Here is a 26,831-nt window from a genome sequence, read left to right on the forward strand (position 1 = left end):
TTTTGGGAGTCTTATTAGTAGACCTGACTATATTCACAATATTACTTGCATCAGGAGATCCGAATATAATTTATGAATTCAAGTCTAATTTTCATAAACCATGTATTTGTCCACTGGATTTCTGAAAAAGAAACATTATATGTTGCTTGAGTAATTGACACCAAGGTTCATAAAAAATAACTTTGTAAAGATAAATATGCATGTTTATCCTTTTGATCTTTCATTTAAATGAGCAAAAACCTTTCAATGAAGTAAAATAATTGAAAGTGGGGGAAACGCAACTTCAAAACACATTGGCCATGAGTATTTTACTTTTATGAGTAAAATATCTCTGAAGTCTATTTCTATTTTTTAGCACACCAGGTTGTCTGTCTACGAACATGAAATTTCACAAGAGTAAATATGAGGAAACACATAGGCCAAATGTCCTTAATCATTTATCACAATGAGAAAAACCAAAGAATATAGTTCTGATGTGCAACAAACGATTGTTGAGCTTCACAAAATAGAAAGTAGCTTTAAGAAAATTTGCTAATGCATTGAAAATCCCCATTTCCACCTTCAGGATAATAATTAAGAAGTTACAATCAACTAAAGAAGTTAGCCTACAAATCTGCCTGGAAGAGGACGTGTGTCTAACACCAATGTGTTTAGGAGAAAAGCATTTATTTCATAATGTGATACAGAGACAAAATCCCAATCAACAATTATTTAGAAATGTAACATTTTCCAATAATAATGAAAATATATTTGTTTGTTTGGCTGTGACAGCAATTAACATTTATTTGTAACACTTTATTTTACAGTGTCCTCGTTACATGTTACATGTACTTACTATAGCAACAGTATTGATCCATAATTACATGCAACTAGCCCTTAACCAAACCCTAATCCTACCATAACGCTATAGTAAGTACATGTAGTTACTAAAAATTACCCAGTACTTAATGTATTTATATTTATACACTGTAACAATCAATGACTCCTTAAAATAAAGTGTAACCACTAACAAAAATGAACATGCCTTGCAGAACTCAAGCTGCATGAACTCGATGAAATAATAGGGGAAAAACATGGATCATGTTTTCCAGTAGGAATTAAGCATGATTCAAGGAGCATCTTGCGCTTCAATAGAGGCAACAGCATCTGACCCTTTATAACCAGTAAATGTTTACATTTGACTAGTTACCCAGAAATAGTGCAAAAGCTCAAATATCTCATAACATTCATTTTCTTTCGTTTTCCAAAAAGTTTTATTTTTAAGATTTTGAAAGCCATAACTTCCAGTTCATGAACCTTTAAACACACCCCAATTTAGACACACCCTCTGCTCTGAGCTGCAGATACCCATACTTGACTCCACAGTGCTGCACCTGTAATGTGACTTGACAGCAGCACTGCCGTTTTCTCTCTGGCTGCGCATCTACGCACCACAGAATTTATCTCCCGCATCGTCTCATCCGCAGCTGCACCAAAGCACATCCCCGGAGACTCTGTTCCCAATTCAATTACATGGTCACATATAAGAGGTCAATTCAAACATTTTTTGGAAACGGTCACTGCAAAACCAACCTGCTGTTCTAGACAAAATAAACACAGTGAAATGTAATATAACAGCAGGATTGCTGTTTATGAAGTTCGTCTTTTCATTCATATTCATCTTTGGGTTTGAGTTGAGTTATTCATAAACACACACGCTTACGTTTTTACACTCAGCTTTTTATTACTGTAAAAGATCTAACAAACTTGAAAAAAAGCATCCTTTTTCCATTTATGGATAAACAAACTGAAGTGAATAATATCCACTGAGGCAGAGATCAGAGAAAGGAAAGCATTCACACTCTAAACAAACATATCTCATCAAAACCCATTTAATATCACGTCAAGGCAGTCAGTCGCAAGAAAAACGCTTGTTTTTCAAAATGCAAACCCTGCTAAATACTGTTGGGGGAAAAAAAAGAAGAGCCATGGAAAAAGACGCAAAAGCAAGAAGATGCAGACATGTCTCTGTAGCTTTGAGCAAAACGGAGTATGCCGCTTTCAGTCGTTCAAAAGTCAAGCTTGTCAAAAAAGCCTCAGAGCCCTTCGGTTTGGGGTTTTCTTTTGAGTAAAACCATCCTACAGGTCTACAGGCAACAACACTTAATAGTAATAATAGGAAAAATAGGAAGTCTCTGAATGTGGCAAGACCACAAACATACTGAAAAAAGTAACAGTGCGAGTGTCTTTGCAAATGTGTGATACTCTTGTTTACAACCGTGATACTGCGGTATAATTGGCACCAGAGAATTTTTGTATGTGAATATGGCAGAGGGTTGAATAAAAAGAACAGTGAAAGGGTATAACACTACATCTCTCAGCTCTGGCACGCCGCACAACACCGTTTGAGATAAAGTGTGCAAAGGAGACGAATCGAAACTGGATCCTGTGAAAAACGGGGCACAAGCGAGATACAGAAAGAAGGAATGTTATGCAGACAGACATGATCTCAGAAGTACATGTCTTGGAAGAGATTCTGGCCCATCTCAATGTACGCCTCTTTCTCTTGAGCGCTCATCTGTTCCACCAGGTCGGGTCTCTGGCTCACTTCCCTGTAAGGGAAGGGTCTTCCCCCTACCATAACCACAGGGTCATCCCCGACCTCCTCAAACTCGTCGTCCTCATCCTCGTCCTCATCCATTTGTTTACCTGGCCGCAGAGCTGTAGCGTTGTGCACCATGTGGGTTGGAGCCTGGGGCAAAGACTCCTCATCCGATTCGCTGGTATCGCTGTCAGAGTCGCTGGCGTTAGCCACTGGAGCGGCCGGTCTGGGGACGATGGCACCTCCTGGACCGGCTCCGCTCCTCTTCTCATGAATGAGGAGAGCCTGCATCACCTCCTCATTCTCATCCTGTGCGGCTCCTCTTCCAGCCATGACCTCCTGGGTAACTATAGGGTCCTCGTCAGCTGTTGTGTAAAAAATAAAATTAATTAAATAAATAAATAAATAAATTCAGATGCAATCTTTTTTTTTTTTACTTTCCACTTTTTTTAACCCTAAATGTGCTAATCTTTCTAAATCCAAGTCCTTTCTGAAGCCATACTATGGCTTTGAGTAAGAGACAGGCCATAATTTCAGTTGTTTTTTGATGACAATCTTTCTTTCAAATCCTATAGTTCTCAAACTCCACTCACACTTCCAAACCCATTAATGATTAAAGGTCCCATGGCATGGATTTTTTATTTTATTTTATAATGTATTCTGAGGTGTACTTGTATTGTTAGTATGATTTTTACATCATAAAATGTCATAATTTAGAAATAAAAGGCATTTTTTCAATACTGACGTTTGCCCTGTGGCTGAATGCCCAGTTTCAAGGGGCGTGTCTGCTGTGAGACTTCAGTAAAAATGCCCACTGTTGTGATTGGCTGACATCTTTACATTTGAAATGAGTATTAGATCTTGTAGCGGAGGCATGGTTTAACGAGGTCTATGAGGAACGAGCCTGCCAGAGAGACAAATGGACCTGAGTTCACTTCTCATTAGTACTCTTAGCACATCTCAGTTCAGTGAACTGTTGTAGTTACTAGGATATACTTTAAGGTTATTCGTTTATTTCTAGTCGGAGGGACTGTCACTCATGTCATAAAGTTAGTAACTTTAGTAAATGATGGATCAGCGCTGACTCGAGACGCGAAACGTTTAGAACGATTCAGTCCGATTTGGTGAACTGGTTCGACTGGTTCACTAAAAAAAAACGGTTCGAAAGAACGATTCGTTCGCGAACCGGACATCACTAGTGGACCAGACACGGAGCGATTGCTAACAAAGTTATATTGTAACTACTGAGTTGTGGGAGTGAAGTTTATTTTGTTTGTATCTGAGAGTCCCAGTCACACCGAGCCGTCTTCCTCCTTATTCTACCAACTTTGTAACACATGTAATGTACCATTACAGCTGTCGAGATGAACGAGTTACAAGTAAGTGTTGATTATAGCATTATTTTTAGATTTTTTCTTCTGCTTAATCTCGTGCCGCGTATGGCGCCTCCGCTGTGGGGCGAGATGCAGTACTGGGGGTCGGTGATGTTGAAGACCGACCGGTCAGTGCAGCCCGAGCTTCGGCGTGCGTGAGGTTTATCTCTAAAGACGTGGCTCTGCCGATGTTGAGCAGAAACTCACAACTGTATGCACATTTTAGAACAGATAGACGCAACGAGGACAGACAAAAACACTGACTCACAAGATAGAAAACACGAAAACACCGTTCTGTGTGGGGAGAGAGAGAAGCCGCAGCGTGTGCACAAATAATAAAGTTCTGTGTGAACTTGAATAATTAGCTACACATCAGAAATCACTGATCACAGATCAGAAGGAACTGAAAAAACTTCTGTTTCATTTGTACATCCAAACACTGAGAAACTGCCAGCATTCACTCGTTCACAAGCCATGATCTCTTGAGGACAAACAAATATGGCGCTCGCATGGGCGTGCCAAATTCTCTGGGCGGAGGAAAGGGAGGTAACCGTTCCTTTTATGATGTCATAACAGGAAAATTCAAGATCAGCTCGTCTGGGCTGTCATTTTCTCAAAGGCAGAGAAAGACAGCCAGAACTCGGTTTACACCGATCAAAATTTCTAGCCACTTGGGGACCATATTCAGGCTAAGGGAACTCATATTAATGTTGAAAAACCTCATAAAATGGAAATTTAATGCCATGGGACCTTTACAAATTTGAGAATCATTGAAGTTTACATTGGGTTTCTTTTCTGCCTTCTTTAATGGTGTTGAATATGCAAACTAAAAGTTTTGGACCATATCAAGATTTGAACGGGTGGAAGTCAAGACTTTAAATGTGAATATTTCTCACACAATGTTATTTTATGGCTATTGAAAACTTGACAGTTGCCGCGCAGCAAAAGCTTGAGGCTGTCTACACTGGACGTGACAAAGCGGACTGTTGCAAATCTATTTGCTCTTCATGTCAGAAGTAGCGCAAGCTCTTGGGAGTACATCAGAAATAGAATGGGGCATTAGTTTACTGTCAGTAATTTGTCACGTTCATTGAGCCAGCATCACTGATTATAATGGGTTGTATTTGCTTTTGTCATGTGGCGTTGCAGCACTTGTAGTCTGGACATATTGTAACTATTTCTGGTACTTTTCTGTCCTTTTTGTAGCTTGGCAGTAGCGGTCTGCACTCCCACAAGATTACTGCAGGAACTGTGGGACGCTACACAACAGAGTGTTGCCCAAGATGGTTTTAATGTACAGAATGTTATTTGTGTTTTTTGTTTGAGCAAAAAAAAAGAAGCACAGAGTTGTTGTTGTTTTTTTATTATACATGGCAGCAAGGAAAAGCACCTTCTTTTTGCATTGTCTGTGTGGGGGAAGTGGAAAAATAGACAGAATCTTATGGGCGTCTTATGGGAAAATCCATGCAGACCTATACCTGTGGGCTTTTGCAAGTGGGAACAGGAAAAAGTTGCAGATGGAAAAGGGACAACATTTATTTTTTGCAGAAGTGGGGCAGAATCTTGTGGGAGTGGGACTAAAAAAAATCTATCCCGAGCAGACCCCTATTTGGCAGTCATTGTATTAAAAAAGCAGCTTGGCTATTCAGCTATATATTTCTTGTTGTGTTCCACGTAAAATCAAAGATGTTTGTAGTGACAATAGTGTGAAATAGGGCTGTCACGATATCAGATTTTTCACACCACGGTTATTGTGGCCAAAAAAATTCACGATATCGATATATCGCGATATCTATAGAAACCTTGGGGAGAAAGTTATCAAATTAATTGGTAACACTTTACAATAAGGTTGTATTAGTTGACATTAGTTAATGCATTAGTTAACGAACTAACCATGAACAACCGCTGTTCAGCATTAGTTAATCTTCTTTGTTAATGTTAGTTAATATAGAGCTGTTCATGGTTTGTTCATGTTAGTTCACAGTGCATTTTAGCAAGATTTTAATAATGCATTATTAAATGTTGAAATTAACATTAACAAAGATTAATAAGTGCAGTTCATTATTAGTACATGTTAACTAATGTAGCTAATGTTAATTAAGGAACCTTATTGTAAAGTGTTACCAATACATTTTTACTTTGTTTATTTAGTTTTATTTTTTACCCAACAAACATAATTGGATAATGATAAACAGGGTAATACTCTGTTACTGATAAATTGTCTTTGAAGCTCCCTATGAAATAACAAGAGAGAAAATACTGTCAAGTTCAACAGTATGATGATGAATAAATATTAACATAAATGATATTGGCCATGACTAGATTGCAAAGACAAATACAAGAATAGACATTTTTCATTAATTAAAAGAAACTATGAGACCGCGACCGTCGACTGGCTCTGACTGGTGACTCTGACCGCCGCGTTACTTTAGCGCAGCTGCAAGAGTTAGGCCAGGGGTAGGCAAGTTCGGTCCTAGAGAGCCGCTGTCCTGCAGAGTTTGACTCCAACCCTGAAAAACCCTCACCTGCCTGTAGCTTTAGTAATCCTGAAGACACTGATGAGCTGGTTCAGGTGTGTTTAATTAGGGTTGGAGCTAAACTCTGCAGGACAGCGGCTCTCTAGGACTAAACTTGCCTACCCCTGAGTTAGGCTATGGCCTTTTTACACCTGCTCACTTCAATCGTTTGCTCTGATCATATATCAATCATATTGTGAAGAGATCAGAGTAAATGTATTCCGAAATTCTTTCGAGGCGGATTTAAATCCGATCACTCAGATGATCCACCGCTCCCACCACGCGCTGCGCGCAGGGCACCGAGTGCTGAGGGGGCACTACAAGACGATGCAAGAAAAGACGCAAAGTGAAACTGAAAGTAGCCCAAGGCTCAGAATCAGATGCTCAAAAACACAATAGTCTCCATTAAAACGAATGAGACTAAATGCTCTTACCAGTGCTTAGGTCGCTTGTTCTCCTATTACGGCCTTTGATCTTGAAATGAGCCGATAAATGAAATACAACTCATATCTGTTGCTTTCGTTGTCGTGAACTGAATTTGCATAGCCTATAGAATGGAAATTGAAGATTGGATTTATATTCATTTTGCAGAGAGGTATAAGGTAAGACAATGTATGTTTTTATTTTTATAGTTTAGATTGTGTAGCCAGTTTCGTTTGCAGGCGCCGTTGCGTGCGAGTCTACCTCAGCTTGTCAAAAATGCGTTTTTACTGTGGTGGTGATAGTAAACATTTAAACTTACATTGTGATATGCTTGTTTTATATATATGGATTTTATTATAGGCAAGACAAGTTGAGAGGATAAATTGATCAAACATGCGGTTAACTCACTGTCGGCCGCTGGCCGCTTGGTCATTAGGAAAAAAACTAAAACTTTAATTTAACTAACGAAAATTGCCCCAAACATTTTTTCTAAGTTAACTTAATAAAGAAACGAAACGAAATATAACAAATTTGACATTACAAACAAAGCTGAACTATTTTTATGGCTGCAACAGTGTGTAGGCTAATAGAGAGGGAGGAAAAAACACGGCTATAGTCAGACTCGGGACACCGGAGTATTTACGTGTCATGTTATAATACCAGTCCTGTTCATTTTCAATATTGTGGTTATCGCCAATACCGGTATATTGCCACACCCTAAATTAACACGATGTCGATATTTCGTGCTTTGAATATCACTGTTATCGTCAATACCGGTATATTGCGACACCCCTAGTGTGAAATATCCTTTTCAACCAAATAAAGTCCTCACCCTTATACCTAGTTTGACACTGCATTCAGACCAATGAGTATGAACAATAAATAAGAAGGCAAATCATGAAATACATCAAAACAGTGTTAATATGCAGCCATGACCACAAAGAATGCTTTCATATTGATATAATATTGATATAACAATATAGTTGATGTGACTCACTTTGCTTCAGAGCTTCTGTGTCACTGTACGCCCCCTGTACCGTGCTTTCTGTCAGCCATACGGGCCTCTCTTTGGGGGCTTTGCCCTCAGGGATCTGACCAGGCTGAGACTCCTGGTCTTCCATGCTGATGACCACATTCTGTGTGTAGAGGTCATATGACGAGCCTTTGGTTTTCCATATTTCTCGACCAGCTGCCCCTGCTGCTGCTGCGGACTGGGCGGCCCGTTCCCGACTGTGAAAAATAGCAGAGGTAGATTACTAAAGAGTTATGTTCATATAACATAAACCTGACTAATATTGGGCATCCTTTATCCACTAAAAGTAGAAAAAAATTAAGTCTCTCTATTCAGTTAAAAATAAATGGTCTATTTTGGGATAATGAACTGCCTGAGTGTACAATATCTCTTATGAATGATATTTTACTATTATTTACATATTATAGCTTAAAAGCATCAAATTAGCATAATACTTCAGTAATTTTTTGTGGTGTGTATGCCTAATATTTCTTTTTTTTTTTTGTCGTCATTTTAGTACTTATTTCATCAAGTTCTAATTTTCATTCAATTCATCAAATATTGATATTTCATTTCAGCTTTATTAAAAAAAAAACCATTAAAATAAATTACTTTGCATAGTTTTAGTTAACTATATCAAAAGCCTGTATATAACTGAAGTCTGAGCTGACCTCTGTTTCAGTGCTGGGATTTCTGAGGGTTCGGGCTCCAGAAGGTCATGGGACAAGTTGATGTCCTCCGTCTCTCGTAGCAATACATAGATGGGTTCAATCTGCTCATTAAATCGTGCCACCAGAGTGCGGGCGTCTTTCTTTGGCACAGCCGATTCGTCTTCCTCTACTTCTGTTTGACAGAAGGTACAGCGGAATGTTCCTGTGTTTGAAAGGAGAAGATCTTCAATACAAAATATCAAGTGTTGAAACGGTAACAGTGCTCATCCTCCCTGAGCCTTAACCACTACACCACATCGACCCCATCCACAATGTTTTGGTGCCTCTGGGTCACTCGGTTTGGAAGTAGGAGCCCAGAAAATCTTTGCCTGTCAAGGGGCTCCATATCTCCAGTTCCTTGTTAGCCAGGGGCTCCAAATTCTGGGATCCCATGTACCCTTTCCCACAGACATGGTGCCAATTGCAGAGCTGGAGCCAGCGCCCAATATGGCCCCCATCCTCTGGCGTTTCCAGTTCTGGACCAGAAAATGAGCCTCTGTCTTTCAAACCTGCTGGTCTCAAACCACTCATGTCAGTGGCCAGGGGGGTGAGAAGGTGTCGTCACCATACCAAGTTTTTAAACCAACAACAAATCAGTCTGGCTAAATAAGATCACTCCCATTTTAATTGACTAGCTGTAATTGGTCAATGCTGCACATTGAGTCAAAAATACAATTAATTACTTTACAAATACAATATTGTTCAAAAGTTCGGGGTTGTTAAGATTTTATTTTTATTTTTTTGATGTTTGAAAGCAGTCTCTTATGTCACCAAAGCTGAATTTATTTATTTGAGAAAAACAGAAAAAAACAGTGAGCTAACACTATTTCATTGGTCCACTTTAGACATTCTACTAACTATAAGTAACTTTACAACTACCAGTCAGAGTATTAGTAGAATGTCTGCTTAATATCTACTAACTATTTTGATGGTCCCCCACTAGACATTCTACTAACAATAATTAACTTTGCAAGTGCATTTCAACTTATTCTACTAACCCTAACCCAACAGTCAACTAATACTCTGTATTGAGTAGAGACCATGGCTGCATATAAAACAGCTTCGCTAGTGAATCTCAACATTATATTTCCCAGCAACGAGGGGGTAACATCACTATTTTAGAGAAATTAAACACAGCTTTGTTGTTAATAGAGAGAGACGCTGAACAGATGCACAAATCTCTCTCTCTCTCTCTCTCTCTTGATAATTAATTCAAATAAATGTCCTTCCGGTAAAATATTGCGCTTCAAAATACAATAGCAGCTTTAAATTGTCAAGGCTGGGAAATGACCATGGACCATTATGAGCGGAATAATACACAGCTAGCTGTGCATTAAATTATTTTGTATATTCAAGTAACAGGTTGTGGCCAAGGCCTAATTATTACAGTTACAACTCAACTCCATTCCATCTAGAGGATGGAGCCAAAACCACTGCCGACCATCTAAAATTATTGAAACAGGAAAGAGAAAAAACAATCACAGACACAAGGACAAACATTCACAAGCACACACTTAGCCCTAACATTCACTAGCGGTTCCACAGCAAGTGAAGCTGGTCTGGTTTGCCATCTGCTGCTGAAGTTATTTACAGCCTTCTGACAAGAACACACACAGCAGGGCCCTGTGTATGAGTGTGTGGTGTACACCAGCTACTAGCTGAATATAAAATACACGCCTTAAATATTTTACATATGTGTGTACTTAGCATTTAATGGTCAGTCACAGATGGTGCTGATATTGTGACCTACCTTTAATTGTAGCTTTTTATCTAGAATGTCATTCTACTCATGTACATGTTTTGATATCAAAAACACACACCAGCAGTATGTTTTTTTACGCTGAAATAATCTCATGTTGTTGTGCTGAGTGCATGACGGCTTCCGAGTTTCTGGCCTTGAGGGGAATCAAACGAGTAAACGATTCGCCGCAATTTCCATTTTAAAAGCTTTGCTGGAAAGTTGACAACAAATTCTGTGAAAGCGCTGCTGAAAAACAATCACCTCCAGCTAGGCCTTTTTACTACAGATGTCTTCTCTGCCAATGCAGGAGTGGAGGGCGAAAAAAGAAAACAATTTGACAAGCACAAAGAGAGAGAGAGAGGGGCTGTAAAAAGAAAATAAAAAAAAACATTCAGGTGAAGGGAAGATAAAAAAAAGTCTTCATCACATTTGACACAGCTCCAGAAGAAATATCGACAAGCCCTGTGCGCAGGGAACATTTTACCGCAGCCCTCCTGGTCACACACACACTGTCCTCACACACACATAGAAAAAGCACAAGCGATAAAAAATGCTGAGATAACAGGCTGCATTTTAAAAGGCCTAAATAAAGCAATATCAAGACGCATTTATAAAAACATACAAACATCATGTAGTGAAGAAATAAAGGGCTTAAAACAGCAGATGTATTCGGGGCCATTCACACGATTTGCACAAGATTGACGCGTTTGACCATTGCGCTCGCTTTTTCAGTGTCTTGCACATAAAGGGATTCTAAAAACGCAGTGCACAAGTTAACAGAAGTTCAACTTTTAAGGTGAGTTCACACTAGTTCGGTTCACTTTGTTCGCTTGGTTTGGACGAAAAAAAATAAAAAAATAATAATAATAATTATATATATATATATATATTGTTTTAGTCTTGGTCCGCTTAGCATTCACAATGGCATTTTAACACTCGAACTTAAAGGCATAGGGATATGTTGACAATCTGATATATTTCGCGACAGAACATCCAAAACAATGCTGGGCTAAATGCGCTTTTTGTATGTGCGTACTGCGTAGCCTCCATATGATGGTATTTTGACCAGCTGAGAACTCGTGAAGAGCTTAAAAAATTTGTAAAGGAGTCAAAATAGCAGGCAACACACAAACAAAGATCTGCTGTGAGGAGATGCTGTTCTGATGCTTGTACACCGAACATCGTGACTATGGTAAAAAAAAACAGGTATGCTTGAGCATGCTGTCCTTTGGTCCAAGTTGGGTTCATATTTCATTCGAATCGCACCAGAGCTTGTTTGGAAGCGGGCCGAAACCATCTTTTCAGTGGTCTTGGTCCTCTTGTTTGGTGTGCACCAGGGTTCGAATGGCAGCGTTCACACTTAGTCAAATGAACCGCACTAACAGAGCAATCGCACAAGGGTTTGTTTTAATCAAACCAAACAGTAGGGATGCACAATATATCGGTATCGGCCGTGCTGTTAATTTTACATTTTTAAAAGCTTCCTTTTAATTAAATGAAAGCTCCGGAAACGACTTGTTTCGGATTTTGTCATATTATGATATAATGGTGCGACCAAAAACCACCTCTGCAGAATAAGATCAACCTACTTTCTATATAATCACATCGTTGGCCCCGCCAAAAACTCCTGTTATAATCAATGAAGCTAGCTATCTACAGTGCACAATGAATCTCTTATTCACATCGTGTTTGCACTGTTAGTTATGATGAAAGCATTTTAAATTGAGGAAGACCACTGACCCACAGCTGCACATAAAGGGAATTTATAGTTAAATAATAGTATACAAAATACTAGTATATCAAATAAAAGGTATCTGTTTTTCTTTCCACATGTCATTGGAGGCTCCCCAGTCAAAATAAATCTGTAGATCAAATCCAAAGCTCTGGACACAATTTAGTAATATGGCATATGCACACACTCTGGTTGTCATCTTTGTTTTCAGGCAAAGTGTGCATCAGCGGCACATACACACATTGTAGCAGTGATCTAAAGGAACATGGCGCAGCGCTGTTAGTGTGCAGGCATACATTAAGGCTTCTGTCAGAGAGAAGTGGGCTGGTTCTTTGTGTTGATAGTTTTTGTATTATCTATGAGAAATGAATAGGTCTGGTTTAAATTACATAGCACTCTTGCCAGTGATTCAGAGCTCTTTTGAAAGCAGGACAGTGCTTTGTTCAGTTGTCTACCCCAAAGAACAAAAGGACTTTTGTGATCAGCCCTTAAAAGATGAATACAGCATCATTTCAGCATTTGAGGGAGGATAAAGTTTTTTTTATGAGTCTGTGCAACTGTGACAAATGTACCACATTGATTCCAATTACAGCAGAGCTAAAGCAATAAAAATAATTACAATAAAAACTGATTTTTTTCTTCTTTGAAGGACTGCATATAGATGACTGTATACAGTGGTGGAAAGAGTACTGAAAAAGCATACTCCAGTAAAAGTACTGTTACTTGTCAAAAAATGTAGTGCAAGTAGAGTAAAAGTACCTGTCCTAAATACTACTCAAAGTAGGAGTAAAAAGTAGCCCTTTTAAAAGTACTCAAGAGTAGTGAGTAGTGAGTAGTATGCTATGAATGTTATTCAAACCTTATACCCTGCAAATTAAAACTGTAGCTTACTCTTTTATGGATGATTCTCAGTAAGAACAAAAAAAAACATGAGATCAACAGTTTTTTAATATTTCTCCAAGTTTTATTTTTGACTGCTAGCACTAAAAATACAGCCATGTAATATTTGAGAAAGCAACCAATAATCTGGTAACATTCATCTTGCGGTTAATTAAAAAAGGTTGCAAAGCGTTGTACATTAACAATTTTATGTTAAAAAAGCAGTTCTTTCTTTTCAAGACGCATTCATTGTACTGCTTTAATTTCAATGGATGTTTTCTCTGTTAAAAGAATAGGCTACACTTCAGAAATCAGAATCAAGTAACTCACAATTTTCACCACTGATTATTTTTGCTTGTAATTAAAAACATAAACCTGATTTAAATATAAATCTGATGTTTTATGAAAGTTATTTGCTATATACATGGACTACAATTTTAAAAATCGCCATGAGAACACGTTACATTAAAATATGCACTTGTAATGAGTGTAAAATCAACATTATAATTTTCACTCAAAATGTTTTCTTTATTATTAAAAACTCTGATTCTCTTATTTTGAATATATTTTTTGATTTTCATTGGATTGTCTTTTGATTTAATTATGCTGGTATGTATATTTTTGGAGTTTTATATATGATTTGTAATGAAGTGTATCGCCCCTTTAAGAAACACTTAACTTTGGACGCGTTCTCTCCTCGCTTAGTTGATAAACTACGCTGAGATGAGGATGTATGTTGGCTCACGGAGCAATTTCACGATTTAAGTCATCATACAGTAACCAGCAACAACGCATGGAGACAGGACTTATTATTCGCCTTGGCCAATCACGTTGACAGGACAAAAATAAACATAATGTAGCGACTGCAGGTTTAGGGAAAATAGCGAAGTAAAAGTACCGATACAGCACTTAAAATGTATTCAAGTAAAAGTAAAAGTAGTACACTGTTTTTAAACTACTTAAAGCTACACTGTGTGATATTTTCCCCCATCTAGCGGTGAAAAGGTATATCACCATCCAGTGAATATTAGTTTCTGTTCCTCTCAATTCCGATTTCGTTTTAACTACGGTGGCCGATTTAGTTCAAGATTAACATGGCTTACAGTTCGACCTCGTCCACATTCGACACGGTGCCATCGAGTGTTAAAATGCTAAAGGCGAAGTTTTAATTTACGGGTATGTCCCTCTTTGGCTAATGTACTTTCAAGATGGAGGGGCAACATGGCGAACCCCTCACCCGTATGTATTTTCAATGGCATATTATAAACTTACGAGAATACTTTATTACTTGAAAGAAGTAAATATACATTAATGAGCACATATATTTTTGAAAGAACTAAGTGTTTTAGCTAAGAATAAACAAAAAAAAGTTACACAGTGTAGCTTTAATAAAGTACAATTCCTGAGAAAAACTACTCAATTACAGTAACGAGAGTATTTGTAATTTGTTACTTTACACCACTGACTGTATATGGAGAAATGTTCTGGATCAATACAAGTTAAGCTCTAAAGACAGCACCTAAACCCCATTCAGAAAGGATTGGTTTTCAGGACAGAACAAATGATCATCAGCAATTCGCACTGGGTAAGCAACATCTGTAGTAAATGCCCAGATGGGCGTATCTATAGCATTTACACAAAGCCTTCGGAAATGACTGACCAATCACAAAACTTAAGTATTACCCATGCATGTCCCATTCAAAAGTTTGCACTTGATATGATTTTTTAAAAGATTTTTTTTTTAAACAAGGCTGCATTTTTCTATATCAGTTTTGTGCAATATTATTAAAATTTAAACCATTATATTTGAATATATTTTAAGATGTGATTTAGTCCTGTGATGGTAAAGCTGAATTTTCAGTGTCACATGATCCTTTAGAAATCATTCCGATATGCCACATTCACGTAAATCTTAAGATAAATTCTAAGAAGTTCATAAAAATGTTCCTAAGTGCAATTCTTGAAAAATTCTGAAGTTCTCAAATATTTTCATAAGAACATAACTTTTTTCTTAAGAAAGACTTGTTGAATGAAAAACACCTCAAAGCTTGTCTTGTTGCGCTGCCTTCAGATTGCCATCGTTATCATAAGCGCGCAGACTATTTTCGTCATGACTGGCTTGACAGGAGTTAATCACTCAAGTTTTAATGCGCCGTGTCAAGTTAAAATAGTAATTTTAAAAGAGCCTGTCTCAAGATGCAGCAGCGGATATTCCCATTAATTTGCGCTCCATCTAGAATGAATGCGCCCTGTATCTGTGCACTGCCTTGCAAGTTCTAGCTTGAGTGAACGCATCATGTATACGCACAAATTATCGATCAGTGTCACTTCAGGGCACTCGTCCACATATGGTATTAGTAGTAGGCGAATAATATGCATTATTTACTTATAGCTAGTGTTATGTTGTAATGCTCAATATTTGAAACAACCTAATAAATTCATTAAACTTATTACATTTGTAATAGGTTATCCCAACTTTATTAACTTTAAGAAGTTATTTACGAAAATTGTTAAGAATATTCTTTTTGAGAATATTAATTATTAAGTTTTATATTCTAGTTTTTGGGAATACAAAATATTATTATCTTTTTTTCTTAAGTTAGAAAATAAGAAAACATTGGCAGTTATGAAGAATAGTATTCTTAAGATCGTTTTGTGACTCAGGTCCCTGATTTGGTGTTTAAAAAACAACCCTCTTATCAATGCTGAAACATATGCTGCTTAAAATTTTTGTAAAAAAACATTATTTTTTTCAGGATTATTTGATGAACATAATTGTAAAAAAAAAAAAAAAAAAAAAACGCATTTATTTAAAATCAAAGTGTCCCTTTTACTCATTTCAATGCATCTTTGCTGAATAAAAGAATGTTAAAGCTGCACTATGTAAAAATTTTCAGTAAAATATCCAAAAACCACTAGGCCAGTGTAATATATTTTGTTCTATTGAGTACTTACAATATCCCAAATTTTTCCAACTATTTGTAAATGGTGAGAAAATTGCTATTTCAACCAAGGAACCGGGACGTGTGAGGGAGTCGCCTGTCGATGACATATCTGCGTTACCCTCGGTTTCCGGTTTTATTTTGCAGAAACGCTTTACTCTTACTCCAGTGTGCAACAAGTGTCATAGCAGCCACAGAGCAAATGCACAGAGTAACGTCATAACATAATTTTCAACACACTCAGATGTATCTAATATGATAAACACAGCTGCGTTACCTCATACTCATGCCCAGAAAAGCGGAAGTGGTGCCGGCGACTGTGTCATAATAAAAGTCCCACTGCTCGATGAAGGCGCGTGTTGCCTTCATCTTATTAACAATCGCTCCAGCGGCCTTTCTCAGCTCCACAACACTCGGTCCTGCTCTGCTTCATACTACAGTAACGTTAATAATCACATCCATGAACATGAGTCCTATCCCGATTCTTTTCCACCGGCTGTGAGGTGGAGACACATGTTCCAAGGTTCTGCGCTCAAACGTGGCGTCATCAATCTACGCCTTTGTTTTGAATAGGTCGACCTCTAGCGGACGGAAAAGTCACACAGTGCACCTTTAACAACTTCAAATTAAATTATGCGATTTTGTAGTTTCAATAATTCTAAATAAACTAAATAATCTGTATTAGGTTCAAATTGTATAACATGCATTTTTAAATAAAGTGCTCACTGAAAAAGATCTCCATGTTGTGAAGTGCATCTTTTAATTTCCTGGTCTCCTTCCATTGACCAACATACACTTCAGAACTAAAGAAACAATATTTAAATGACTTCCAGGCTGGACATGAGAGGATCCACCTGCTTTGTGCTTTTACTGATTATTGATAGCATGAAATAGATGCCAAACATAATACTAATCAGAAATTGAAATATCCATATCGTTTAACCTCTAATCTGAAAATTGGGTGGTTACAGCGAAGCCCTGCTACATGCACACGTGCGACTCAGAAGGAAGACAGACTACAGGGAGATAACAGAAATGAGAGCGAGTGAAGACATGCCGAGATAGGATCATCGAGTGACTTATTAATGTGCAAGACTGACCCTGTCAGATTTCCTTATCTCCCCTAACACCTCACCAATCAAAGAGATTTTCATAGATCAATTTGTTTTGCTCAACGAGGGGGGACCTGGATGCACTTGACCAATCAGATCAATACACTCTCGTGTTCTAAGACGCAACTAAGCCACCTAAGCATAAAAAAGCAGCAGCGCAGGGTGAACAGCCATTCCAAAACATCCACATTTAAGCCCACTCGGAGGAGAAACAATACTGTGTATCATGAAACTCATGTTTATAAAATCCTTTCAGGTATACTTGTCCAGGAGAGAACATGGGAAACAAGTATGTGTATAATGGCAAGGTCTACACAGGGTAAGGTGCTATCATTTGGCCGTTCCGTTCTTCTGCTCTATCCTCGCCAATCCTCCTGATGTGTATTCTAGCAACAGCTTTGCCTCCCTGACTGCCAGTTTGCTTTCAGCAGAGGTGAGGGTGAACACGTGCCATGCGGTCTTTACCTGCCTTTCTATTCCTCTAACACTCATCACTTACCTCTGGCACTGCTCTCAGCCCTCCAACTCTCTCTCTCTTATTCCTGTAATCTGTGTTTCCCCTAGAATTTTTTCCAGCAGCGGTGCTGTTACCAAGCCGCGCGTCAGGGGGTCCGGGGGCATGCACCTCCGGAATAAAAAAAAAAAAAAAAACCTTAAACCATGATTTCTGGCAAGTTTTGTGGATAGAAATAGACATTTTGAACATTAAAATCCAAATTAAGCTTTTTATTAGTTTAAAAAGTGACTAGCTTATAGCCTATTTTACTTCAATAACCTGCAGGGATGTGCAAAAAGGGGCAAGGGCTCAAATGTAAGAAAGGGGCAATATATAAAAATAAAAAAGTATTTGGATACTATTTTATGTTTTTGCAAAAAGTCTCATGCTTATCAAGCCTGCATTTATTTAATCAAAAATACCACAAAAAAACATATTGTGAAATTGTATTACATGATGTTGTTTTTTTTACCTTTTTATTAATCAAATTTTATATTATATATATATATATATATATATATATATATATATATATATATATATATATATATATATATATATATATGATTAATAAAAAGGTAAAAAAAAAAAAAAGTAAGGCCATCACATATCATACAAGAGCTGCAAGTAATTTTCTCTTTGCTTTTTGTTGTTTGATTCACATTGGCTCAATCGTCACCAGGTTTATTAGATGCTGCCCCTTTAAGACGCAGATCTAATATCATTCTCCCATTAATTTCTCCCAACTATTTACGCCCATTTAAGCTAAACTGTGTTTAAGTGAATACTCTCCAAGCCTGTCATTTTGAGATATAGGCTATTTTTTGTGTATTTGATGGTTTAGTCGCGCAAACAAAGCACGTGTGCAAATCGGTCCGTTTCGCAGCGTACGTACACACACACACACACACACACACACACACCCGCCTTGAACTTGGAAATAGCGTCTATTGCGCGGATTATTGTGCTTTTCATTTTCATCAAACACGTTCTGCAATTTAGCCAAAGTGGAGAGTGCATTTGACAACAATCACAGATTGTGCTGAATCTGACGTTAAATGCATGTTTGTTGGGGAGAAATGACAGCGCGCGCTGAAGGGAAGGAAGTTGTGCTAGACGATGCGCGAGCATAGTTTATAATAGTTTTACCTCATATCTTCTTTTTATAATACTTGGAAGCGAAAATAAAATAAGATTAATATCACAGCCCAGTGATATTGTGTAGGTGTAAGCAAACTACATTTTTGTTTAGTTCTCTGGCCATCGTCAATCTCTCTCTCTTGTACAGTGTGTAAGTGAATGTGATATTACTGATCATGTGAAGATTTTGCAGTGGCGCTGAAAGCGCCGCCGCTGTGAATACATTGTAGGGGAAACGCTGCTGTTCTTTCCTCTCATGTGTCCATCACTCTCTGAAACGCATGCTTCCTATACAGGAGCTCCTCCTGTCTATCGGGTACAAGACACTTTTCATATCCCCCATGCAATGACATATATACAGTACAAATGCAGGTAGAGCTCGCACATGAAAGGAATGATGAGAGAGACAGAAGAGAAATATAAATTTCATAGTTAAAGGAATATTAAGGGTAAAATGTTCTTTGTACATCATCTGTATGGCTGCCACTAACGACTATTTTTATATCGATTAATCTATCGAATAATTTATTGATTAATCAATTAATCTATCGACTAATTTATCACAATCATTTTCAACAATTTTACTTAAAAACATTTAATTTAACTTGCAAAGTTGGCCTTCAGTAGTGTACTATAAAAAAGTATTAATGTAAACAAGTCCTTGAAACAGTAAAAAACAGTAAAAGTAATTGAATAATATGACAGAACTTACTATTCATTGTTTTAGGTTTAAAAAAACAACTAAACTCCCTTGGCCAGCATGTTCCTGCCCTGCTTCACGCAGAATATTAGGTCCGGCCCTTTAAGAGCTGCACGGACCAAATTCATTGTAACACCCGATTTCTCATTCAACTCTGTATACGTACGTCCACTAAAAGACAAATCCGACTGCGTTTACCCAATTACTCGCCAGGACGTGCACTTTTACTTTTTTTTTTTTCTTTACCATTCAAACCCAATAATCCGCGATACTGGCGTCGCGATCTGTCTGAGGCGTGTGCGAGGTCTGTCCGGCAGCGCGCGCGAGCACGTCCCGGCCGCGCCGCACTTTTCTGCTTCCATTGTTTTGTGAACAGTGGAAGCAGATCTCACACACGTCCTCACTCCTGCTGTCACACATCGACGCACATTAAGAAATACTGCTCTTATTAGAGTGCTGTCAAAGTACCGGTACTAATACAATGTCATATCGTACCCAACTTACCGAGTCGACTAAAAACATTGACATCGACTAATTAACAGCGTCGACGCAGTCGATACAAATCGCGACAGGCCTAATAGCAAGCAGAGTAGTGGCCAACCAATACATGTACTCATTTATTTGGGAATCAGATGAAACATTTTGCTTTGTATGGTTGACACTGAAAATTATCAGCTCATAGAAATCATTGGTTCAGGAGTCAAACTGTACTGGTTGCACAGTATGGTTTTGATTCACTGAAAAAATTAACTCAAGAGTAATTCATTTAGGAATCACCGTTTGTCAAAATTGGACTACACTGATCGGGCTGAAGATTCAGTAATTGCGCTGAATAATACTGAAGGAAACAGTGTTCCGTTTGTTCAATTCCTCGGGACTCCTATTCGTGGCACAAAATACGTAATAATTAAAAATATAGAATAATTTTAGTGCACGTTAAACTGAAAATGACCAGCTAATAAAGTAAACCTAGTTACTTCTGCTTGACAACTGCGTGTGGACTGCGGATACCAGAAAAATACATTTTAACAACCACATAATGCTGGGGATACGTTGCAACATAACCACATAAACCAGAAATTTCTACATATACAAAAAGCAGTCTCTTAAAAGACAATTTACAGCTTTAACTCCTATTACACACATTTTATTACTTAAGAATTGCTTGAATATTTCTTAATAATTGCTGCAGATTTCTGTTAAAGCCCTCTGGTTTTCTTGTCTGCCAGGCTTCCATTGTAAGCCCATTATTACATTTCCTGTTTGTTTATATACACTGAGGTTTAAAATTAACCCAGAATATTCCTTTAATTGATGAAACCACAATTTTTCATTGGGACTAAGTATTCTGAGTCAACTCCCTACAGACACTGCTCAAAAATCTCTTTTCATGGTTTTTAATGGTTTTATAAATGTACACACACGCACGCACACACTTCATGTGCATTAAAAAAAGATGCATTTGAAGAGCATGAAGGCAAGTCCCTGTATGTCAGATGTTATTGAAACCCTGCTGACGAGTCTTTAGTGTTCAGTGGTGTTGAGTCTGTTCAGTGCTTCAGAATCTCTTCTCATATATTTCCCTTCTGAACACAAAGACGGGTTTTATCGATTATACTCAAGACTGCTGGAATGGACCTCAATAAACACACACACACACCAAACGCAGACTTTGGTTTTGCTGGGTTCAGTCCATAATAAAAGCTTAAACAGGGACGACTAGCAGTGCACTTAGCTTCCCAAATACTCCATCTCTGAAACCATTATAACACAAGTCACGTCAAGAGCAGTACTTGTGTGTGTGTACTTCACTAAGTACATAAATCAGCAGCTGTTGAAGTCAGAATTGTAAAACACTAGGCACAGAAGCAGAAAGGCATGATGATGATGTCAATGCGGTGTGCTAATCCTCGCAGCCGCCTCTACGAGATTACAGCCTGTTTATTTTTAAACCTATGAAAATAGTCTCATTTTCTTTTCTGTCTGTTATTACTGTCTACGAACTGATGCAATTCAGCATCAGTCTCCAAGTGAGATTCATTCAAGTGTGTTGAATGCATTATAACTTTTGACCTCTGCTGCCATCATGTGTCTGCATACAGTTCTGCCACAGTGTGGATCGAGCGTCTTAACTGAATTAAGCATGTATTAAAGCTGCTGTCCGTAACTTTTTTTGTGTTCAAGATTTACAAAAATGATATAATGAGAATGTACAACATGAATCCATTTTCTAAACCGTGCTTTTGTCTTACCCTGAATCATTATGGTACACTTATAATAAGTGTTTATATTGGGGCTATTTCAGGCCAGACTGGTAGGAACCGCTGGAGGAGACGAGCACAGTCCCTGCGTGACTCGCCAGTCGCCATAGACATAAACAGAGACACAAAATGTTCTTCCGCAAGACGTATGCAGTTCTGTTTATTAACCGCTAGAGCGCAAAAAGTTACAGACTGCAGCTTTAAGGGAATAATACCACGTAAGTGGGCAAAAAGATATCAGAGATCAAACACAGACCTATATTAGAAACATCATTTCAATTCCTAATGTACGTGGGTTTAGAGTCTCTTACACAAACCCACACATTTGAGATTAGCTAGGTATTAAGATATTCAAGAAGGATTCTTCTTACAAAACCACACTTAAAATGTGCAATTAAAACACCCATTATAAGCTAATAATAATCTTTATTGTCTACATGAAAACTCAAGTGAGCGCAAGTAATACACATCTTGATTGGAGAGCATTTGTTGTTGTTGTTGTTGTTGTTGTACAATAATGACTTTTACACTAACTCCACATTGCTCACTTTCCCATCACCTACAACAACATACAATATTTTTTTCTCCATGAAAATTATAAATAAATAAATTGCTGTTTGGATTTAAATAGGCAAATGCTTAAGAGTCTATGCTTAGAACATTATTGCAGTGATTATTATGTTTCTAGCATGTTATTTGTTTGGCAAGATAAATGTTACTATTTCCATCAAGAGGTGGATACATTTTTGGTCAAGATCTTGTATTGACAATGCAAAAGTCAAGCACTCTGGAAAGTCCAGCATATCCGAAAGACTTTCAATGAATTTAAAGTCTGGACTCAGAGGTGCCAATTCTTGTGTGAGTGTGACAATGATTATTCATGCTCCCTCCCAGCCATTCTTTCACAATTTGAGCCTGATGAATCTTGTCATCCTGGAATATGGCCAAGATGTGTCTTTGGGAACAGGTTGCCAAAAATAACATGCTAGAAACAGAAACAGCAAACTTTTAAGCAGTTGCCTATTTAAATCCAAACAGTGACTTTTTTTGACTGGGCAGTGTGTGTTGTGTGTGTTGTGTGTGTGTGTGTGTGTGTGTGTGTTGTGTGTTGTGTGTTGTGTGTTGTGTGTTGTGTGTTGTGTGTTGTGTGTTGTGTGTGTGTGTGTGTGTGTGTGTGTGTGTGTGTGTGTGTGTGTGTGTGTGTGTGTGTGTGTGTGTATATATGCTCACCAAGGCTGCATTTATTTGATCAAAAATGCAGTTTGTTTGTTAGTTTTTAACACCATGCCAGCTTTTGTGGCTATTTTATTTGCGAGAAAAAATGTAAGATAAAACTATAACAGGTTTTTAAAATGTATTTTTGCTAAAAACTATAACTTATTTTGGTTCAGCTTTGTTAGAAATGTCTTCAGAAGAGTTAACTGAATACAAATTTCTCACAGGGTTAACACCAACACAATCTAATAAAACATGCTTAAATGATTAAGATTTTTGACAGAACATGTTGGTGGATCTTCTAGTATTAAAAACTTGTGTCGTCCTGGAATAGCCTATTCTACAACAGGTATCACAATCTGGTCCCATCAGTTTGAGATTTGATAGAAACCCACAGAAATGGGTCCCCGCGAGGGGGGGGGGGGCAGTATCAAGATGCATGTTGACTAAATTCATGCATTAAAGAGAAAACAGTGTCTTCACTTTTATCTTTTTACACATACATTTCCCACATATAATTGAATGAGGAAAGGAAAAACAAAAGAATAAAAAAGCATGTTGACTACTTGAACATACATTTTGTTCTCCTTTCTTTCTGGCCAGCAAATTTCTCAGTGTCATCTCAGTAGTGTCATGACGTTTGCATTTTTCAGTCAGATATTTGAGGTCTCTTACCCCTGTTCTTGTCAACAAAACTTCAGTACCGACCATTTGAAATAAAAGACAGGGAAAGCATTGCTGGAAAGGGCATCGCTAACAACACATCCAGCCAGCCACCTACGTTTCTCATAACAAGCGCGTGAAGCTCAGAGTGCAGCTTCATCCTCTGTCACGGGCCTGCTGCTGGATTTGTAAATCGCGTTGGTCCAGTTCGGGATCCTTTATCATTTTTTTTCTTCCAACGAACGCCTTGTGAAAGAATTTGGTTTAACTGCTGCCATCTCTACGAAAGTGATCATCCTCCTAACAAGGTTTTGGCGGAGTCGGAGTGACGTTGCCCGCGCACTTTCGCTTTAGTGGCCAAGAGTGTAAAGTTGAATGACAGGTGACGAGAACCAATCAGATTGGACAAAATAACACGCATCCAATTCTGATTCGCCAGGGATGCAGCGACCTGCGTCCGGAGGAGGATCTTTAAGAAATCAAATAGAGACCAGCTTCAGGTCACATGCTGCCCGTATATTTTTGGACTCAGATAGACATCCATTTGTCCGGCGTCCCTCGCCCATGAAACCGCATGAAACATATTGAAGAACATATAAAATAGTTAACCCATCAAAGCCAGTTTTTATTAAATGCTGAGGCTCTTACTAACAGCCAGCACATCGTATGAGTAAACTATTTTATTTTTATTTCACTTTTATATCATTTTTGTATACATGTATATTTCTGGAATTTTGATGCGGGCGGCGCCCCAGCGCCCTCTATTGACCAGCCGCCACTGATTAAGTGCAAACAATAACCATAATCAAAGTACTCAATATTCAAAGTGCAAATAGAGACCAAATTTATCTTCAAGCATGATACAGAGCTAAGAGATGGTTACAACGGGATAGCTTTTATATTGGGAGATATTCGCGTGCCTCAAGGAGCCGCTTTCAAACAGCGATAACGTATTGAAATTGTGTTTGAATGTGCGCTCGCGTTTACTTTCACATTGAATTTCACGATCGAGCGTACTCTGGGAATAGGGAGTGGTGGTGCTGAATGTGCATTTTAAAATATAAACTCACCACGGTCGAGTCCACAAACATGTAGCACACACTCGTACAATGCGAGCGCTTCACTAACACACTCATAACACGCTCAATTTCTTCTCGTCACGTGATCAGTGCTGCGCGCAAGACTCAAACAGCTCGTGTTGGGTGAGCTGATGGAATTGAAGCGACTGTTATCCGCCTGAATTAAATCGTTTTTATTTATATAAAAAGCAAAACTAGAGTGGATGCGTAATGTAAACGTAGTGTAGGCCTATTCTATTCTAACTTCACCCTCACACTCATGACATTATGACATGAGACAGCTTTTCACCTCGATGAGAAACGAGATCTCATCACACCCCAACTCTTTTGCATCAAAAATGCTGTAAAAATGCTAATATTGTGAAATATTAGAATTTCAAATATAAATTTGAAAATCTATTTATTAATTTGGTGGCAAAGCTGAATTTTCAGCTGAATAAAAGCCTTCTGAAGCGAATCGATGTTTTTTTTAAAGAAAAATATCTGTATTTAACACGTTATAAAGTAAAATATCTAGCTTCCAGCGGACTGCCTTCCGTATTAAACTTACGAAGAAAGTGTAGCGCCTCTCTTAGTTCAAAATGCTTACATTACGTCTGATGACGCTGTTGCGCCAGTTACACTTTTTCCGTAAGTTCACTACAGAAGGCAGTCCACTGGAAGCTAGATTTTTTCTTTATAACATGTTAAAGGTCCCATGGCATGAAATTTTCATTTTATGAGGTATTTCAACATTAATATGAGTTCCCCTAGCCTGAATATTGTCCCCAAGTGGATAGAAATGTTGATCGGTGTAAACCCGAGTTCTGGCTGTCTCTCTCTGCCTTTGAGAAAATGACAGGCCAGACTAGCCAATCCTGAAGCCTCCTGGTTTGACGTCCAAGCAGGAACGGTTTCCTCCCTTTCCCCCGCCCAGAGAATCTGGCACGCCCATGCAAACACTCGAGATCATTAACGTTACTTGTGAACGAGTGAACTGGCAGTTTCTCAGTGTTTGGATGTACAAATGAAAACAGAAGTCTTTCTTCAGTTCCTTCTGATCTGTGATCATTGATTTCTGATGTGTAGCTAATTATTTATTATTCGTGCACACGCTGCGGCTTCTCTCTCTCCCGACAGAACGGTGTTTTCGTGTTTTCTATCTTGTGAGTCAGTGTTTTGTACGTCCTCGTCGCGTCTATCTGTTCTAAAATGTGCATACAGTCTTTTCTGTTTAACATCAGCAGTAACATCTTTAGAGATAAACCTCACACACGCCGAAGCTCGGCCTTCAACATCCCCGACCCCCAGTACTGCATCTGGCCCACAGCGGAGGCACCAAACGCGGCGTGAGATTAAGCAGAAGGGGGGTAAGCGTGAGGGTATCTGGGCTAGCCAGCTTTCCCCACAATAAACTGGATTACATTCGATTACTGCTGTTGTGTCTTTGTTTGCGCTGTGTAAGTTACTCAATGCGCATCACTGACGCTATTCATACGATTGGAACATATCTAGAAATAATGCTTTAATCAAACTTACTAACTCGTTCATCTCGCTGTAATGGTACATTGCATGTGTTACAAAGTTGGTAGAATAATGATGAAGAGGACTCGGTGTGACTGGGACTCGTGTTTATTCAGAACTCTCAGATACAAACACAATAAACTCGCGCTGACAGACAACGCTCTCATAACTCAGTAGTTACTATAAATAACTTTGTTAGCAATCGCTCCGTCTCCGTGATGTCCTGTTCGCGAACGAATCATTCTTTTGAATCGGTTCTTTTTAGTGAACCGAACCAGTTCACCAAATCGGACTGAATCGTTCTAAACGGTTCGCGTCTTGAGTCAGCGCTGATCCATAATTTACTAACTTTCTGACATGAGTGACAGCCCCTCTGACTAGAAATAAACTAATAACCTGAAGTATATTCTAGTAACTACAACAGTTCACCCTGAACTGAGACATGCTGAGAGAACTGATGTGAAGTGAACACAGGTCCATCTGTCTCTGGCAGACTCGTGCCTGCTCGTGCCTCGTTAAACCACGCCCCCTCCGCTCATTTAAAATGCAAAGATGTCAGCCAATCACAACAGTGGGCGTTTTTCCTGAAGTCTCACAGCAGACACGCCTCTTGGAGCAGGGCAGTCAGCCACAGGGCAAACAGCAGTATAGAAAAAATGCCTTTTATTTCTACATTATGACATTTTATGATGTAAAAATCATACTAACAATATAAGTACACCTCAGGAAACACTATAAAATAATAGAAAAATG

General features: G+C 38.4%; 1 protein-coding gene across 1 annotated transcript in view; it reads right to left on the reverse strand.

The window, feature by feature from the left end:
- Window positions 1-652: 652 nt before the first annotated feature.
- The window catches only part of gtf2e1 (general transcription factor IIE, polypeptide 1, alpha), a 28,496-nt gene continuing 2,317 nt past the window's right edge, over window positions 653-26,831 (reverse strand). Inside the window, exons 3-5 of the mRNA XM_079821464.1 lie at window positions 8,577-8,778; window positions 7,891-8,123; window positions 653-2,946 (exon numbers count right to left, since the gene is read on the reverse strand). Coding sequence (XP_079677590.1) covers window positions 2,489-2,946; window positions 7,891-8,123; window positions 8,577-8,778 — 893 coding nt within the window. The 3' untranslated portion in view covers window positions 653-2,488. The remainder of the gene's footprint in view (window positions 2,947-7,890; window positions 8,124-8,576; window positions 8,779-26,831) is intronic.

This window comes from Gobio gobio (genome assembly GCF_949357685.1).
Source record: "Gobio gobio genome assembly, chromosome: 7".
Lineage (NCBI taxonomy): Eukaryota > Metazoa > Chordata > Actinopteri > Cypriniformes > Gobionidae > Gobio > Gobio gobio.